Raw genomic sequence first — 17443 nt, 5'->3', positions numbered from 1 at the left:
AAAATAAGAACACTTTCAGCGACCAAATGAAGCAACTATTCTCCAAAATGGCATTCTTCAAATCGTGACATTATTAAAAGCGAATTTGGCATTAAAAGTCAAAGGAAACCTTTCAAAGATTTGGTCCTGAGGTTGAAATATCAAACAAACTGCTTTTATTTGCATCTGATTACAAGAAGAGGAGAGAATTTTGAAACACTTCCAAAAATCCTTGAAAACTATAACTGATGATGTATTATATCATTTCAAGTTAATCTATTTCAATTTCCTGATGAGATGTTGCCTTACACAGTGGATGAACAAACCAACTTACGTTTTGCTGGAGGCTCTCTTCCTTGATCTGTGTCGACTGAAACTCGCTGTTCAGTTCCTGTAGTGCTTGTTCCAGACGCTCAACCTACACAGAAAACCCCCAGTTAATGTCCGCGGATACCACCCTAATCAACTCATACACAGATATGGTTTGTGTCATTTGACCTGAGCCTAAGCCAAGACAGCGATGCCTCTCGCTAAAACAGGTAGTTTTTCTACACCTGGACATTGTGTTTGTCTTTTTAAGCTTCAGACATAAGTTTTAAGGAATTCAATCGCCCAAAATCAGACTCTGTGGTTCTAAACAATCATTTGTGGTATGAAAACATTGAACTGTCTAACATGGGATTTAACCACTACCAGCCGGGGACTCCGAAATCGGAGCCGTATGGTTTATATGTGTGGCCGGGGTCTCCGAACTCGGACAAAGGAAACAGGGCCCTGTAACAAAAGACCGTACTCCGAACAAAAGACCAGGCTGCTGGGCATTACCGGCATTTTTCACTCTCAAAAGTGGTGATAATCCAGCGTTATTTTGAAACCGTATACCACGGTTTGGGGTATTCAGAGCAAGCGGATTACCACCAGGGACAAAAGCTCTCCACCACCGCAGCGATGAGCCACACAGCACTGCTGCATGCTAATCTGGCCCCTATTGAAAAGAGGTCAGCAGTGCACTGAGCCAGGTTCGTGAACAAAAGACAGTTGTATAACACCACACAATCTGGGCTCTGTTTACAAGGCTGCAGGCCTGGCTGAAATATTCGGGCGTCAATGAAGGTCACTTGTCAACTTAGAGTAGTGCCTAAAGATTACTCCGTGCGGCTATAAACGACTGTTAAATGGAATGATGAATTGTTCAAGGATTTTGAAAACGGAAAAAATGATAGTCATGCCGGCCCAGCATCCCCATCGTTGAAAAATGCACCGGCACGAAGTGGTTAAGTTCATGGTCACTGAACTAATTTCATCATGAGCTTTGAAGCCCACTGGTAAACCAGCCTACTAATTGGCTAGCCAGGCATTTTGGATGTCCAGGAAAAGTCGGCTATCCAATCCAACCTGAGCGGGACCAAGAGAGGGCGTAATTCTCCTCGCAATTGTGAGAACTGCACTTTGCTAGCTCAAAAACAACAATGAAATGTGCCAGTTACGGTTGTATCACTACCAACAAAAATGAACCCCCCCACCAATATGGCTCTTTTCAACCAATGAGAGGGTGCTTTTGCTAAATGATAATGCGACACGCCAACAAGCTCATGGCATCCTGCAACATACCACCTACCTCATCCCTGGCTCCGCTGTGCATGTGCCTCATCTCCTGAATCTGCCGTTCCAAGCTCTGAATAGTTTCGTTGCGACTCTTGATCTCATTCTGGGCTTTCTTGCACTGGTGCTTCAACTGCTCTAACGCCATCTCCTATTGGTGTACAATATTCGAACAGTAATCACACAGCCAATCACTAAACACCTTCTCAACACAAGTGTGTAAATCCGTGACAGGAACTTAATAGTCGTCAGCAGTCTACCTACTTCAACTCAGGGGATCGACGTCATTGACGGATTTGGGGGAGCGGGCCAATGGGGACTCCCCCCGGAGCAATATTTCCACTTTTCTTCTTTCCAAAAGCACGTAATTAGCCCAAAACTTAGCCTGATCTCTCAAAAAGGCCATGAACAGTTACAGAAATTGTGGACTCTCAAAACAATATTGGGTCTGTCCTTGATAAAGGTCAAAGCCTCTTCGTTAACTATCCAAAACTTATTTTAGTTTCCTTTTTTATTTCAATCTCAAGGTGATCCCTTCACAACCATATCTGACATTTTAGCACATCTGATTAGACAACAAATTACTGTCCGACATCAACCGTGACCAAAAGTCGTGGCTACGGATCGAAATATATGCTGGCCTATGGAAGACAATGGCTCGTGGCTACAACACCTTCCTATTAAGACATGTGCATTGACTCATGGGTGTTAAAGCAACGCCACTGATCAGAACCATAGTGTCTTTGCTCAAATGCTTCAAAGGGTCCACGCACGTCTTTTGGGTACACTATCAAATGATAAACTGGAATGTTTTTCTAAATCACACCTGTTTGGACAACTTTTCCTCTGACTTGGCCACTTGCTCCCTCAAGGCAGTTTGCTCATTTTTCATCCGTTTCATTGCTTCGTCTCGACGAGACACCTGTCAAGAGGAAATGAAGGCTAACTCAACTCAACCTTAGAAAATCTCACATCGGTAATTGAAAATTGACTCAAACCTGTTTCTTTCAAACATCTGAAAGTTGAGACAAATAATGAAAGTAGAGAAACGAGCACCGAGTTACACTCGTGTGGGACTAGCGTCACTCATGAACCACTTTACAATAAAACAAGCAGGGATTTCTCATGTCGCAACATGGAGGATGTTTAGACATGTTCTGGTGAATTCTACATGCAGTGCCGTGAGATGCCTGTACTTGTTCCTATGCTTGACCGATTCCCATTGAGTTTGTACACACAGAAGATCAGAATAGTCCGTGGAGGTTGAGCGAGCAACGCACTCAAGTGGCTGTGGGCGCTGTGGCAAAGGCCACTCTGCCGAAATGTTTCAGCATTTCAGAGAAGTGGAGATGCAATCAGAAATGTACCTACCATAAGCAAAAGGACCACTGAGGGTCACCACTTGTGAAGTCCTAGTTTGTAAAGGCCTGTGTTTGTGGTATAGTGTTTTTTACGTTGGTATTTTCAGTTGGATATAAAAACTGTGCCTGAGACGAGTAAGTTACAAAATAATGTCGGCAAGTGGTTTGAACAGACTTACCTCAATATTCAAGACATCGTGCTCACTCTGTGCAGTGATCTGTGCTGCTTGGATTCTGGCAGCCAGCCGGCCATTCTCCTCCATCGTGTCCTGCAGCTGTTGCTTGGTCTTCTTCAGCTCAGAATCCATCTGGGACAGGGAGGTCTTCCTCCTAGCCAGCTGAAACGGGAAGGCAGCAAAGAACCCAACATTTCAAGCCACACTTTTTCAGAACTACAGGAATTTAGATCAAACTGCTCCTCTTAGAGGGAAAATAAAATTTTAATATTTAATTAACAACGCACAACTAGATGACAATTAGATGTTATACCCGTCACAGTAAAATATGTAAAACGCATAAAAATTTTCCAGACAATTTTTCACTGGTGAACGTATGGATCGAGTTGCACAGGCAAGCAGTAATGGAACTCTAAGCAGTTAAATACATAACACGTTGGATTCCTGCGAGTATGTTTACACTGCCAGTGGCCACATCACATGGCAGCGCATAAACCACTACAGTTAGAAACCTGAGCCAAAGATACTGCTCTGAGACAGTGCATTCTGGCCAATTAGTAGTCTTATTTAGGTATAACATCACAGCCTGGCTTCCAGGGTGTCACCTCTATTGTTCAAAGTCATTGACATATTCATATGCATGTGGAACAGTTTTCTCCGCAAGTGGTCAATATCGTGTTGATTAATTTTGGATTTTTGCCCCGCCCAACGTGTATTTTGAATTTTACCTTGCCCGACGTCAAAGACAAAATACACGTCGGGCAGGGCAAAAATCCCAAATTAATTTAAATCTACCCGGCGCAAATCCATCTTAGAATATCGTGTTGCATGTCGCTTTCCATCAGTGTTTCCCGTTATCACTTGCATGCGTAAATGGCCCCATTACCTCTTCCACCAGTTTACGTTTCTCCTCCTGCGAGGCTGTTTGCTCCACCTCTAGCTTCCGAGCTGCATCCTCTCTCCTCTCCGACTCCCCCTGCAGGGTGCGGACCTGCCTCTGGAGACGTTGGATGGTTTCCTCGCGATTCTCGACCTTCGAGATTTCAAATACAAACGAGAGAAAGGAAGGAAAACACAGATGAAGGAAGCAGAGAGATTTGCAAAGAGGATTCAACCAAGGTTTGCGATGTCTCTCTCACGTTCAAGCAGATCTTTTGCACTGATTTCATATTTTTCTACAATGTTCTTCTGGGTGCTTGGGGGTTGAAAAGAAATCCACAAAACATCTGACAAAGGGCTTCTTACAATGGCAAGAAAATACTGTGACTTGTCAACTAACAATGCAAGTGTATTCTCACAAAGATCGTGATTTAATAGGTGAATTCTGAACTTGAATTTTTTTTGGTCAAAGTGCCAGAAAGTAGCAAAATTGAATAATGAAACCTCTGAAATTCCTCAATTTCGAGGTCAAAAGTCCTGAAATCTTGACTGATCCAGAGAAGTCTGACTTCAGCCTCTTTGATCTGCCACGTTTGTTGTTTGGACATGTCCAAAAACGGGATATGTCTACGCCTACATCAAACCACTGTGGTGCATTAATAGCGAAAAGCCTAAGTCATAGCCACAACCTACCCAATGCAAGTAAGTGCTCCATACACCAATTAAACTGGAGAGAAGAAGATTGTTCCATCAGGACCCACCTGTGATTGGCTCTTGGAGACCTTCTCTTGCACATTGGTCAGCTCGGTCCTGGTGGCCTGGAGGGCGCCCTCTTTGACGGTCAAGTCTGCTTGGAGCTTTGCGGCTCTCTGTCGTGCCTCCTCCTCAGTCCTTGATGCTTGCTCTTGTACCTCTGCCAACTTTTAACCCCCCCAAAAAACCAAGCAGTTATGGAAGTTTTTTCTTGTCTGACTGCAACGTCATGAAAATGCTAAATACAAATGTTTTGCTCAGGAGAGAGTAGGAATAGGACAATTTCAAGCTCTATATCAAAGAACTGATCATTCTTGCTTAACATATGCAGCAAGCCCTGCCATGCCACCATGTTATGCCACCACAAATACATCCATTTTTTTAATAGTTGCACAGTTTTGGCAGAAGAGACAAAAATTAATGATGCCTTTTTAACCCTACCTAGGCTACATGTATATCCTTGAATTTCTACATGATTTTAGATACACAAGAAGAAGTTTAACCACTCGGTACCAGGGTTACTAGTACCGGAGACCTTGGGTTTGTATGCATCGCTGGGGTGCCCGAAATCAGACCAAAGAGCTGGGCCTTGTAACACAAGACCATACTCAGAACAAAAGACCGAGCTACTGGGAATTGCCAACATTTTTCAGCACAGAGTGCTGGCATTACCGGAGGTAATCCGTCATTGTTTTGAAACGGTACACCACTGTTTGCAGCATTCAGCGTTTGTGGATTATCAACGGGGACAAAAGTGCTCCAGCTTTCCAGCGATAAGCGATACAGTAGCGCTGCACACTAATCTGGCTGAATTTGAAAAGACACCACTGCCATTCAGCAATGCACTAGGCCAATTTTGGGAACAAAGGAAATTACACAACACTGCACAAGTGGGCTCTCTTTACTGGGCAGCAGGCCTGGCTGCAGTACCCAGGCGTCCATGGAGGTTGCCTGTCAGATTAGAGTAACCACCAGACAGTCATTCGTGTGGGTGCAAGGGTCCAGTAAATAAAGTTATGAATTTCTGAAGAATTTTGAAAACAGAAAATCGCCCGAAAAATCATCCCGCATATATGCACCAGGCAGGAAGTGGTTAATAGGGCTACTATGAAACTTTGAAATGTGGTAATCATGATGGAATAAATCTGTTCGGGTTGTGCCAAATTTGAGTAATCAAATCTAAACAAGTTTTTAAAACTGATGCTGTTCAACAGTTTTTATTTCTTTTTTTCAAACATCCTTTTTGCCATGTTATGATATGTTCCTCTCACAACCTCCAAGACAACCTCCTTATATGGAAATTGGCACAAGCGTGGTGCATACTGCATGAGGTGGCACCGGTGCATTGTCAACCATTTTGGGGGGGAGAGGTTTAAGACCAGGAAAGTGACAGGCTCTAAACCAACAAGAATGGCTTACCCATCTTAGGTATTTATGAATGTGTATTTACAAAGTGCACATCTACGTCAGCACTGGCACTCAAGGCACTAGCAATTCTAAACTCCTCTCAGCTGCCTTGGGAGTATACAGCATGCTGCCATTTCAGGCACAAATGGCTGCTCAACACATGGCTATCTCTCCCTTCACAGAAACCTATATACACTCCTGAGCTCAGAAAAGGAAAGTGTCTTGCCCAAGATCATAACATGTATCCAACTAGCTAGATTCAAGCCCCCGACCTGATGGTCAGGGGTCATGAGCCCTATCTACTGAGCTGCACTCGTAAGCTCTTCTGATGGAAGCCTTGAGTTTGTCCGTGGCCCTACCTCTGTGTTGGCCTTCTTCAAGTCTTGCCGCAGCTGCTGCATGATCTCCCCCCGGTGCTGCACCTGGGCCAGGCACTCCTGGTGCTGCTCCTCAAGGAGCTGCAAGTCGCTGCGCAAGTGGACGATGGTGTCGTGACGTTCAGCAACCTGAAGTTGTAAACCAAAGAAAAAAATTCATAAATTCAAAGCTGGAATACCTTGTACGGCGGCGATGTATCAAACAATCAGAAATATGCTCAAGATAAACATAAAATTCTGTCTGGATATCTACTTAAAAATAATTTACAAAGTACAAATAAACAGACCTCTGGCTTAAACCAAGAATCTAGACATTCTAAAGACTGATTGCAACTTTTTCAAGATGTGCTTTGCATTGGGGAGATGTTAATTTCAATTACGGCTTTCTGCTCTTTACCTGACGTATATTAATAAACACTATATACTCAGTGCTTATCTGAGAGCTTGTGAAAAAATTCACAAGCTTGCTCGGGTGGGACTCCAACCCACAACTTACTGCTTACTTGTGCAGATGTCTTAACCATTCGACCACCAAGATTGCCAGGGTCAGCTGGCAGGCCCGAGTCAGATGTAGCAGCAGGTACCGCAGACTAATTTCAAGATGTACTTTGCGTCAGGGAGAATCTTACAACTTGTGATGATCATTCGGAGTCAAAAGTTTTCCCGTACAATGTAATTCATACTTCTTGTATTTGACTATGTAATCTCATTTTCCAAATTTTGTTTTTTTTAATGACATGGAGGTTTTGTCAAGCAAGAAAAGATTGAAAGTCCAATTTGAAGCGTGTGATTGTTTCTTTTTTTTGGAAAAGAAACAAGAATGAAAGTAAAGTGGAGGATTGAAAAATATTTCAACGTGATCCAAAGGTGCTTCAGAAGTTTGGCTATAGCCAACAATAACATGCGCATCCATGGAAGCTGCTGCTTAGCAGCTACGGCTAGCTCCCACATATGCACCTGTTACTCTTAGCCACAGCCAAGACGCTCAGGCTCATTACTGCAGCATCTGGTATCCCCCCGGGACTTCCTCACCTCTTCGGTCAGTGCGTTCTGGGTGTCCCGGGAGGCATTGGACAGCGTAGCCACCTGCCGACAGAGCTTCTCCACCTGGGCCCGCAGCTCGTTGCACTGGCCCTGGCTCTGGCTCAGGTCCTGGTGCAGCTCCTTGATGGTGCACTCCTTCATGGATGCCTCCTCCAGCGCCCCCTGCAGCTGCCGGCTGACCTCTGCCAGGTCCCCCTCCAAGTTGCGCATCTCCTCCTCGCTCTTTTGAAGCTATAAGAGAGGTCAAAAGTCAAGATCTACACAAACATTCCCTTCAGATCTACACAGCAGGGCTTTAACAGTTTATTAAGTTTACCAAAGGGTGACCAACTGATCCCATGTGATATACATGTAACGTGCCCATCCACAGTGATCACCACAGCCTGTGTCTTTGACTTGCAATCACCCACTACCAAAGTACCAAGGTGAATATGTCATGCGTACAATTATTGTGTAAGAGGCCTTAGCGTGAGAACCAGCATGTGAACCAACACGCGCGCATACTCCATTCATTTGCACTGCACTTTCTGGTTCACAGTGACGTCACACTTCGGTACTCTATTGATGTCTTTCCGTACTAGTATCTGCAAATCCACTCATCACAGCACAAAATGTCACCATGCCAAAGCAAAGCAACAAAATCGCAAAGTAACGTGCAATGACTGACAACATGCAAGACAGATATGCAGATGTTGCAAATGAGGACAAAATAACATTAACATATCCAAATGAACAGAATACTTTCACTCAAGTTGTTCCTTTATGTTAGTGATATTTATTTTAATGAGTGATTGTATGGAATTAATATTACAGATTAATCTTTCTATTTGTCAGTGTCAGTCACACATTTTCATTCAGTGTTTTAAGCAATCTCGATGATCTTAGGCCATGTCCAAAATGGGCTTCCAGAGCTACGGCTAGGTCTAATGTCTTGGTGTCTCAATGCATTTCTTATGGAGCGAAGTCCTAGACCTAGCTCTAGACAACAAATTCAGACACAGCCTTACACTGAAATTACCAATATAAGTAAAAGTCTGGATCCCATTACCATGAGGCCTTCTTTGGTTTAAGAATCCGGGAACCTGATTCAAGAATGCAAGGGCTAGTCTCTAATTCCAGTTGTTAGTACCTGTGTGGATTTCTTGTCCAACTGGTCTTCCAGACTGTGGGTATTTCTTTGCTGCGCTTCAAACTGATTACGTGCAGAGAGAATACAAAGAACTTAAAAGTACATCGTCGACCAGAATTCTCATTTCCCCAAACCGTTACCCCAGAAAAATTCAGCTTAATCTATGACAAAAATTGACAATCTATTGGATGCAACTGCCAACAGGTGTGCCTCATATATTGTCTATTTCCTTTTTTCTGAATTAAGAATCCCCAATTTATGGTGTATTTACATGGACCCCAGAAACACAGCGCAACAAAAGTTTGTTTGGCAGGTCTGTAACGCAATTATCCATGTATTCATTGTCGAATAGTCGAATACCACTCTGCCTAAAGCAATGCAATTGGAGTGCGTTTTCATCAACCAAACCCAGTAGGGCAAGAACTAAAAGGCTTTTACCCAGCTATTTGAAGATGCAACCTTCTGATCTGAATTTGAACTGATGTCACCAATGCAGGTGTAAGTCTGGATCCCATTACCATGAAACCTTCCTTTCCTATAAGAGGCATCAGGGACCCTGATACAAGCCTACAGAAGCTAGTCTCAAATTCCAGTCGCTAGTACCTGTGTGGAATTCGTTTCCAACTGGTCTTCCAGACTGCGGATATGTCTTTGCTGTGCTTCAAACTGGTTTACGTGCAGAGAGAACACACAGAAATCAACAGTGCATCGTCGATGAAAATTTTCATTTCCCCAAACCATTTCCCAAGGAAAAATCACATAAATTTAGGACAAAATCCAAAATCTACTGGATATAACTGTGCCAACGAGGTATGTCTCATATAGTCTATTTCCATTTTTTCGAAATAAAAATCCCAATTTATGGTGTCTGCATTGCATGCATTTACATACAGCACAATTGAAATTTTGTATGGCAGGTTTTTAATGCGTTATCACATGCATTAGTGTATTAAGAATATAAAAATAAGCAAGGGGTATTTAAATTTCTCCAGATTTACCACGAGGGTAACCAACAAAGCCCTGTTACACCTCGTAAGACCTCGAGGCAAACCTCAAGCTACCTCTTGTTGAATTTTACGTTCTTCCATAAGGAAACAAGGCATCCCAAATCAAAGTTTCCAAGAGACAATAAGATACCCCTCTGCCAAAAACAACGCAACTGATGTGCGTCTTCGTAAACCATATCCTTACAGAAGGAAAACCCAGTAGGGCAAGAAACGAGTAAAATGACATTAGTTGTGTAGTTGTTAATGTACCTCCATAGTCTCCCTCTCCAACTGCTCTTGTAAGGTCTGTGCTCTTCTCTTGTGAGTGTCCGACTGACAGAAACGAGTGCAAAGTTAGTGTTTCAAGCAACAGAAACATGACAAGTGCACTGTGCATGCATTACCAGCCACTAATTAGGACAATCCACTGATGTCAAATTTCATATAAGCAAATTGTTTTGTAGATGAAAAAGACTTATTTTTCAACGGATCTACTTAAATACATGTATCAGTATGTTTTTTCAAGAATTCCTAGGAAAAATGCTGTTACCCTTTTTTTTCTTCCCAAAAGCACAAAACTTCAATGAGGGGTAGGCGCTCAAAGACAGCGAGCATTTGTTATGAGAAAAAAAAACAGAAGTGAATTGGTCACCACAGCAACACAGCAAAGCAACACAATTTGCATTTGGAATACACAACAGATTCTGGCACGTATCCAAAAAAATTGAGAAAAAGCACTCTGCCAAAATGAAAAGCCACATTAAAGCAGCCAAGGAAAAAAATCAGCAATGTTTAGAAATCTTTTTTCCCTGTAATTTTCATTCTACCTCTGACAGTGTATTGTCATGGCGCTCCTGCAAATTCAACACTTCTTTTCTTAGCTGCTGGATGGTATCGTCACGTCTGGAAAGCTACCAGGCAAATCAAAACGACAAACTGCAGTTTCAGCTTTTTTATTGACCGAGATATATTTAACTTATGAGTATTTAAGACGTACTGGGGTTAACATTAAAAAGTCAATGCCAAACGGATTTGCACTTTGGGCCAATGAATATATCAAAACTGGATATTGCTTTTAAATGGAGTGACATCTTGTTGAAACATCTACATGTATGAGGTACAAGCCTAAGACAATATTTTCATGCAACAGACTCACAATACTGTGAAACTGTTGATGTACTCACACAAGACAAGCTTATCTAAATTGAACTTATGCTATCAACAACACTTTTCAAATCTAATTCCCAGACTGAAATCTGTAGGACGTTGCACACACACACCACAGAAAGTGGGGGAAAATGGTGAAAGAATCAAACCTCTTGCTTCAACAACTGGTGGCTGTCTTGGGAGGAGAGCTGCTTGTCTCTGAGTCGTGACTGGAGAACACCAATCTATGTTGTGATGAGAAGAAAAATAATAATTACGTGCACAAAACTTTACTGTCCCATAATTCAATATTCCCTAATCTGATCTGAATCAAACTTTGTATGTTTTCATTTTAGGCCCTAAACTATCATCTCTCAAAATATGCACGGTAAAATCGGCCTCCTTCTGGTAGTTTGAAAATAGGGAGACACTGAAATGTCTCCCTGAAAGCCAATGTCTCCTTAATGCTGAAAAATTACTACAAAATGTCTCCCAAATGACTTATTTGTAATATAAAGTTTTCCTTTGAAAATAAAGTCAGTTCCTAAGGACATTACGTAAGCAGGAACATTCACTGGCAATGTGTGATTGCTCGTGGGATCTCAAGAGTGTGGCTCACACCACATGCAGCCACAAGTAGGCGTGGCTAATTTTCGTTTAAATGTGCACAATTTACAGTACCTGTCACATCTTACACTACTGAAAGGATACCTATGCTCAAAATGCTTATAACCGTGAACAATTTCAGGTGGTTGCAACACAACAGTGAAGATATTTGACTCCCCTACTAATATTTCTGGCCTGATTTTTATCAGGGATGAAATTTGCAAAGTACAGACTGACACAAATTCCTAGTTTATCATAAAGAAAGACTGTGCCAAACTTTGCAGTGTGTAATGATGTGATCTGGCATTCGTAGCACAAGGGTCGTTATGCAAAGGATAATGCATTTTCCATGGATGTGTGACAGAGCTTTGAACTACCATGGAAACCAGAAATGATGTTTCCTGTTTACCTCATCAATTGTTTTCCTCCTCTGGTCATGTGACTGCCTCAACTCCACCTCCAGATTTTTGATTCGCTGCTCCAAATGAGCCACCTGGAGGTACATGAAAAATGAACACCAAAGGCACATCATGAAACTAAACTACATTAATAAAAAGAATATTAAATATACAGCCGTTTTAAAAGGGGAAACTTTGATGTAGTTATTGCATTCAATGCAACTTTAGAGGTCACGGTTGGAATCCTGTTCAGGAAATACTACATGTACATGTAGAGGCCAATTTCATTCTACCACCTGACCACTTGGCATAAGACAAAGGCACAGCACTTAAAATACCTGCTGAGCAAAACTGGTTACCAGCCAGACTGTGTTGCTATCTGTGTTTTCGGTGATTGGTATTCAGGTAATTTTTACTCAGCATCAACATCTGTTAAGCAATGCTGTCTACCTGAAATCCTACCCAGCTGCATGGCCACATTACTGGGGCCTCTTCGTGGTGCCACATGTCTGTGCACATTCAGATGAAAATTAGCTCCGCACAAAATGCAAGCGAGTGTTTGTATACCGCCATCTACCATTCATGTAAGGAATCCACCTACATGTATACTGAATGTATGCACATTCTCATTCGGTCACAAAACAAAAGGACAAAGTCGTCACGGAGAGAAATGGAAATTTGCCTTGTCGTGAAAACGTCAACAGTTCAATGTGTGTAGGTTACAAATTGTTCTGTGAATGTTTTACCTGATCAAATGACTGTCGTTGCTTTTCCTTCAGGAGGGCAATAGTCTGAATATGGCTTACCTTCTGCACAAAAACAGCATTAAAAAAAGTAGTTTTGTCTGAATTGGTTCAATGAGAGCTCAAACAAAAAACAGAACAAACTGCTGCTCAATTGTCACAAAGCAGTCCTTGTGGACTGACACGCTCACGCTCGTTTACTTCAAAATAAACGCCGAATACAAATTTGTGACATCACGACTGATAATCCGGTGCAAAATTTGCACAAGTTGAAAGGAAACAAACTCTGGAAAATCTCATCATGAACATTCTATGACAACAAAGTTGCTTGAAGTGTGAACCAGCCCCCGAGCTTTAATGTTTTCTATCTATTTGTTTGAATTATTACTTAGCAAATGTACAGTTTTTATATCTATCCTTTTCAACAGCAGAGGCAAGAATTCTAGACTTCCACAAACTGACCCCAAGCCTAGCACTGCCCGTTATACATGTACAAGCAAGAAGAACACCCAAGTTCAAAACTACAAATAAAATACTACAATGAAAAAGTTTGAACAGTCATTCAAATGGAAAATGGCTATTTCAGGGTTCCTGCACCTAAAGGATAATTAAATTGCACGACTTTTCCATGACCAAATTATGAAAAACCCAATCCAATAATGCAATTTCTTGGACTATTTGGAGTTTTAAAATTGCAAACAAAATCACATATTTTGTGCACTTATTTCTGATAATAGAAATCACACACTATGTTCGACAAATTCCATGACTTTAGTCATTTTTACAAAATTACATGATTTTTCCAGGCCTGGAAAAAGAAAACAAATTTCTATGACTTTTCCAGGCCAGGCAAACCTTGCTATTTAAGTCCAAAAAGAAGCTTCGTTCGTTCTTCTCTTACCTCCGATTCTCGTACGACCAGCTCATTCTGCAGTTCATTGACTAAGGAACGGAATTGGTCAATATTTTGCTCCTTGCCTGCCATCTACAGTAAAAAACACAAACAAAATGGCCACATAAATGGTAAAAATCTGAAAACAAATGAAAAAAATGGCTTTATTAATCAAATTAATAGCCTAATACATATTTAAAAGAGGTACATGTAGTAAGTTAAGATCCAAACTCTAGTGCTGTATCTTTGTTGGAAATACCCCTTTATCATAAAGATTTGAATGTCTGGACTTTACCAGGATCAAGTTAAGCTATTTGTTTCCACGGTAACAGACTGACACCTTTGAGTCTCTCTTTCTGGGATAATAAATGGAATAAACAGCACACTGAAAATTAATGTAGTATAGTACGTAAAAGCTAGTCACATATGAAATACATGTGCATTGTAAAGACAGGGTCTACAATGTTGGCGGTTACCCAACATCACTGCCATCACAACAGAGCCCAACATGGTCAATATTTTGTGAAAAACAAAATCTGAAACCCAGGATGACATTTGCAGAGAATTTCTTGCTGGTAACGAATAAAAAGGATGGGCTGGCCATTGAGGGCCACTGGTGCAGTGCACCCGGCAACCCCACAAAAACCTCACATTTCCAAAATCACTTGTGCTAAATTCTATGCCAGATGAGTGTAGAAGAGAAACACAAGTGTTGTGCCATCCCTGACACAGGTTAGAGGCTGGCATTAAATATTGAGAAAAAAGGAAGTCCCACCTTCTTCACACAAAATGAATTAGTAATTTCAGAATCCTTCATAAACCAACAGGACTGCATGAGACAATCACACATTACATGTACAGGTAGCTCTTTTGAACCTGATGCATTGGGTGCCTTGGAAATCCCTGGAATATATGTCACACACTTTCAGAAACCACATTCACAACGTCAACACATACATGTACATGTACATCTGATACATCTGCAGATGTGCATTCGAAAGCACACGTGTTGTTGTGGACAGGAAGTTGCATCGCCTAGTGTGTATGGTATTTGATACTCACAAAACAAGAAGACCATACATGTGTGCATGTAGGCACCAGCACGGAAACTCCTGGGTCACTATCCACATTCCAAATGTTACTAGAGATCATTCACCTTGTTTGACAATTAAGCTGCCAAATAAAGCCGGTGATTATTTTCAACTGAGAATGGTTTGTCAGGCCCAAAAATAGATTAAAACAGGAAGTGGCAAGCTGATCACTGGAATGAACATACCTCCTGGACGGCATCCTGTCTATTCTGCTCGGCCTGGTGCAGCGTGGATCTCAGCTTCATGATGGTGATGTCCTTGTCGGTCTCGCTCACCATGCGTTGCTGCTCACGATCGTGGATTGTCGACAGGGTCGTCTTTGTGGAGTCTAGGACCACCCCTCTGCGTGCAATCTACCGTGAAACATGAAGAAAGACCCATTGCTTGGATTGTGAAAGTACACTAAGCCTACAGTAGATGGTTTTTATCTTTAAGGCAATGTCGTCTTAGTAGATCCTGGGATGTCAAGAATTGTGTTGATATTCAAAGTAAACACTCAGCATTTGTGATTGGCGCATGTACATGTATATACAATAACGAAACTATTTTGTTGCTTTTGTGTGATGTACGTGTATCGACCATGTCATATGTCATCATTTCCGGATACCACGAGGAGATGATTTGTCTAAGTTTCGATCTTTCCATTCCCTTTCATTCATATAAGACTTCATAGATGTAACTACATCTATGACCACTTTATTACAACAACCTGACAACTTGACCAAATCCAAGGCGATGCAGTTGATACATGTATCAAGTAGATGATTGCTGCTGCTAGTTTTTAATATGAACCCAAACATGTACATGCAAAGAATGTGAACCACAAATGAACATGGAAGATGGGGTACATTTTGTGCCACTGACATGGAAAAAATTTATTGTTTTAATAAATGGTAACCAAGCCAGCCTGAATTTTTCATGCAGCCAAATTGCAGACCTCTGACTCTCAAACACATTTGACCAAGAATTTTAAGCCAAGACCCAGGTATAGTACATGTATGTATTGAAATGTTGAAAGACTCCTGCTGGTTCCATGCAGGGATTGTCCCTATCATTAAAATAAAGTAGAGACTGGTTGACAAATTAATCAAACTGGTAAAGGGAACATATATGTATTGCTTCTAATTCAATTTAATATCAGGAAATGTGTCCCAAAGAAATCAAAATTAAAACTTAAAAAATGTTGTTGTTTTTTTAAGTTTACAACTTACATTTTCCTGACTACCTAATGTACACATATCTGGATAATTTGTCAAGGTGTTACTGTATGAACACACACCTTTTAAGGCCCCACTCCTGCTTGTCAACTCTCTCAATATTGATTTGTCTGTCCCGTCACAGCATGTGCAAAGAAGAGCTTATAACGAAGAGTCAGGTGTTCCGCCAGTGTAATTTAAATTACGTGGCTTGGACTGACAATTAGATGGGCAATTTGAGCTTGTAAATGGCAGACTGCCCACGACAGAGCTTAACATTATCACACTGCAGCGAGTTTCGATACAAAATGTAGTAGAGTGATTTTAAAAATCACAGAAGAACCCGAGTCGACTGTCATTTCTCAAGCCCAATTACCCGTGGGAGAACTTGCGTCAACGCACCTGCTGGATCATTAATGTGTTTGGCAGGAGTCTGTTTTTAAATCAAGGCTTGTAGTCTCAGCGCATAATATCTTAAACAATATGAAATGGGTACATGTAGTTATCTGATTGGGTGTGGTATGAACACTCATGTCCGTGTTTTGAGGGAAGGTGCAGTGTCCAACTTCAATGGAAAGGAGAGTGATTGAATAAGTTTTAACTGCTTTTGAAACACTATCCAGCTCTGACTTAACTTGCTTATTGTGAATGCTACAGAACCATTCCTAACTGCCTACGATAGCCAATACTGTACAGGAAAGATGAGGCATTCTTTGTTGTTCTGTGTAAATTAACAGCAGTTTAGGTGTCTGAGGATCTCACTTCATTAAAATACTGCACCTCTATCCAATTAGACTTTTTTCAGACTGAGCACATTATGGTTTTAGTATGCCACAGTGCCAATTCTTGAATTACAAACAGGAAATTTGTGGAAACCCTTAAGGTAATCAAATTTTTTCATATTAAATTTTTTGTTTAAACTTGAGGGAAGCTGGGACTTTGTGAGCTTCTTCCCAAAACTAGTTTTCTTTAATCTTTCCTCTAACAACTTTGACATTGAAAATAAAAAGCTGATAAAGACTACATTTTGGAATGGATCTACATAAAATGAAAAAAAAAAGTGTGGATGCTTTTTCTTACAAACATTTCAACGGTGACAGACTGCATCACAAATTTAAATACAAACTGTCCAGCATAGGCCACACAAAGATTGCCACTTCCTGGAATGAAGGTACAGGTATGCAAGGAAATGCACAGTGTGATGTTGCAACACTTGAAGTAGAATTCATAGCAAACATGTATATGTGCCGCAACATAGAAAAATTTCAATTTGATGTTGTACAGGAAACAGGATTGTGTAAATTTCTATGAGTTTCTAGGAAAAAACAGCATCACCATGATTTTCAGGGATTTTCAAATGAAAGATGTAAACTTGTACGAGCAGTGGGGTGCATACCGGTATGTTACAGTATGAAAAAAAAATGGGCATCAGTTTTTATGCAAAAAAAATCCAATACAGAAATTTGAAGCAAAAAACATTTAAGTTGTCTATTCTGTCTTAAATAAAATGCTCAAGGACAACCTTTCCAAAGAAATGTGAAACTTATTTCAAATTCCATGTAGCCTGGCTTTTTAAAAAAATTTTCAAGGAATATCTCTGAAAGCCTTTCTCTTTCAACAAAACAGAAACTTTAATACTGAGTGATCTGGGTGATTGGCAATTTGAAAGCACTTCAAG

General features: G+C 41.1%; 1 protein-coding gene across 3 annotated transcripts in view; it reads right to left on the bottom strand.

The window, feature by feature from the left end:
* LOC110973616 (uncharacterized) overlaps nt 1–17443 on the bottom strand; it is a 58516-nt gene that overhangs the window by 31573 nt on the left and 9500 nt on the right. For 2 of the 3 annotated variants that reach the window (XM_022224547.2, XM_087137684.1), the window contains 17 exons: nt 14755–14922; nt 13488–13571; nt 12590–12652; nt 11855–11938; nt 11010–11084; nt 10521–10604; nt 9964–10026; nt 9311–9373; nt 8708–8770; nt 7567–7809; nt 6517–6663; nt 4759–4917; nt 4005–4151; nt 3122–3280; nt 2408–2503; nt 1598–1732; nt 314–397 (listed from right to left, as the gene is read on the bottom strand). In XM_022224547.2, the coding sequence (XP_022080239.2) occupies nt 314–397; nt 1598–1732; nt 2408–2503; nt 3122–3280; nt 4005–4151; nt 4759–4917; nt 6517–6663; nt 7567–7809; nt 8708–8770; nt 9311–9373; nt 9964–10026; nt 10521–10604; nt 11010–11084; nt 11855–11938; nt 12590–12652; nt 13488–13571; nt 14755–14922 (1917 nt within the window). The remainder of the gene's footprint in view (nt 1–313; nt 398–1597; nt 1733–2407; nt 2504–3121; nt 3281–4004; nt 4152–4758; nt 4918–6516; nt 6664–7566; nt 7810–8707; nt 8771–9310; nt 9374–9963; nt 10027–10520; nt 10605–11009; nt 11085–11854; nt 11939–12589; nt 12653–13487; nt 13572–14754; nt 14923–17443) is intronic. The other variant, XM_022224548.2, reaches the window with a different exon arrangement.

The sequence above is a fragment of the Acanthaster planci genome, linkage group LG06, assembly GCF_054643075.1.
Source record: "Acanthaster planci isolate LZ-2023a linkage group LG06, COTS_SCS, whole genome shotgun sequence".
Classification (NCBI taxonomy): domain Eukaryota; kingdom Metazoa; phylum Echinodermata; class Asteroidea; order Valvatida; family Acanthasteridae; genus Acanthaster; species Acanthaster planci.
The sequence above is the reverse complement of the archived record's forward strand: the minus strand, read 5'-3'. Positions and strand labels throughout refer to the sequence as shown.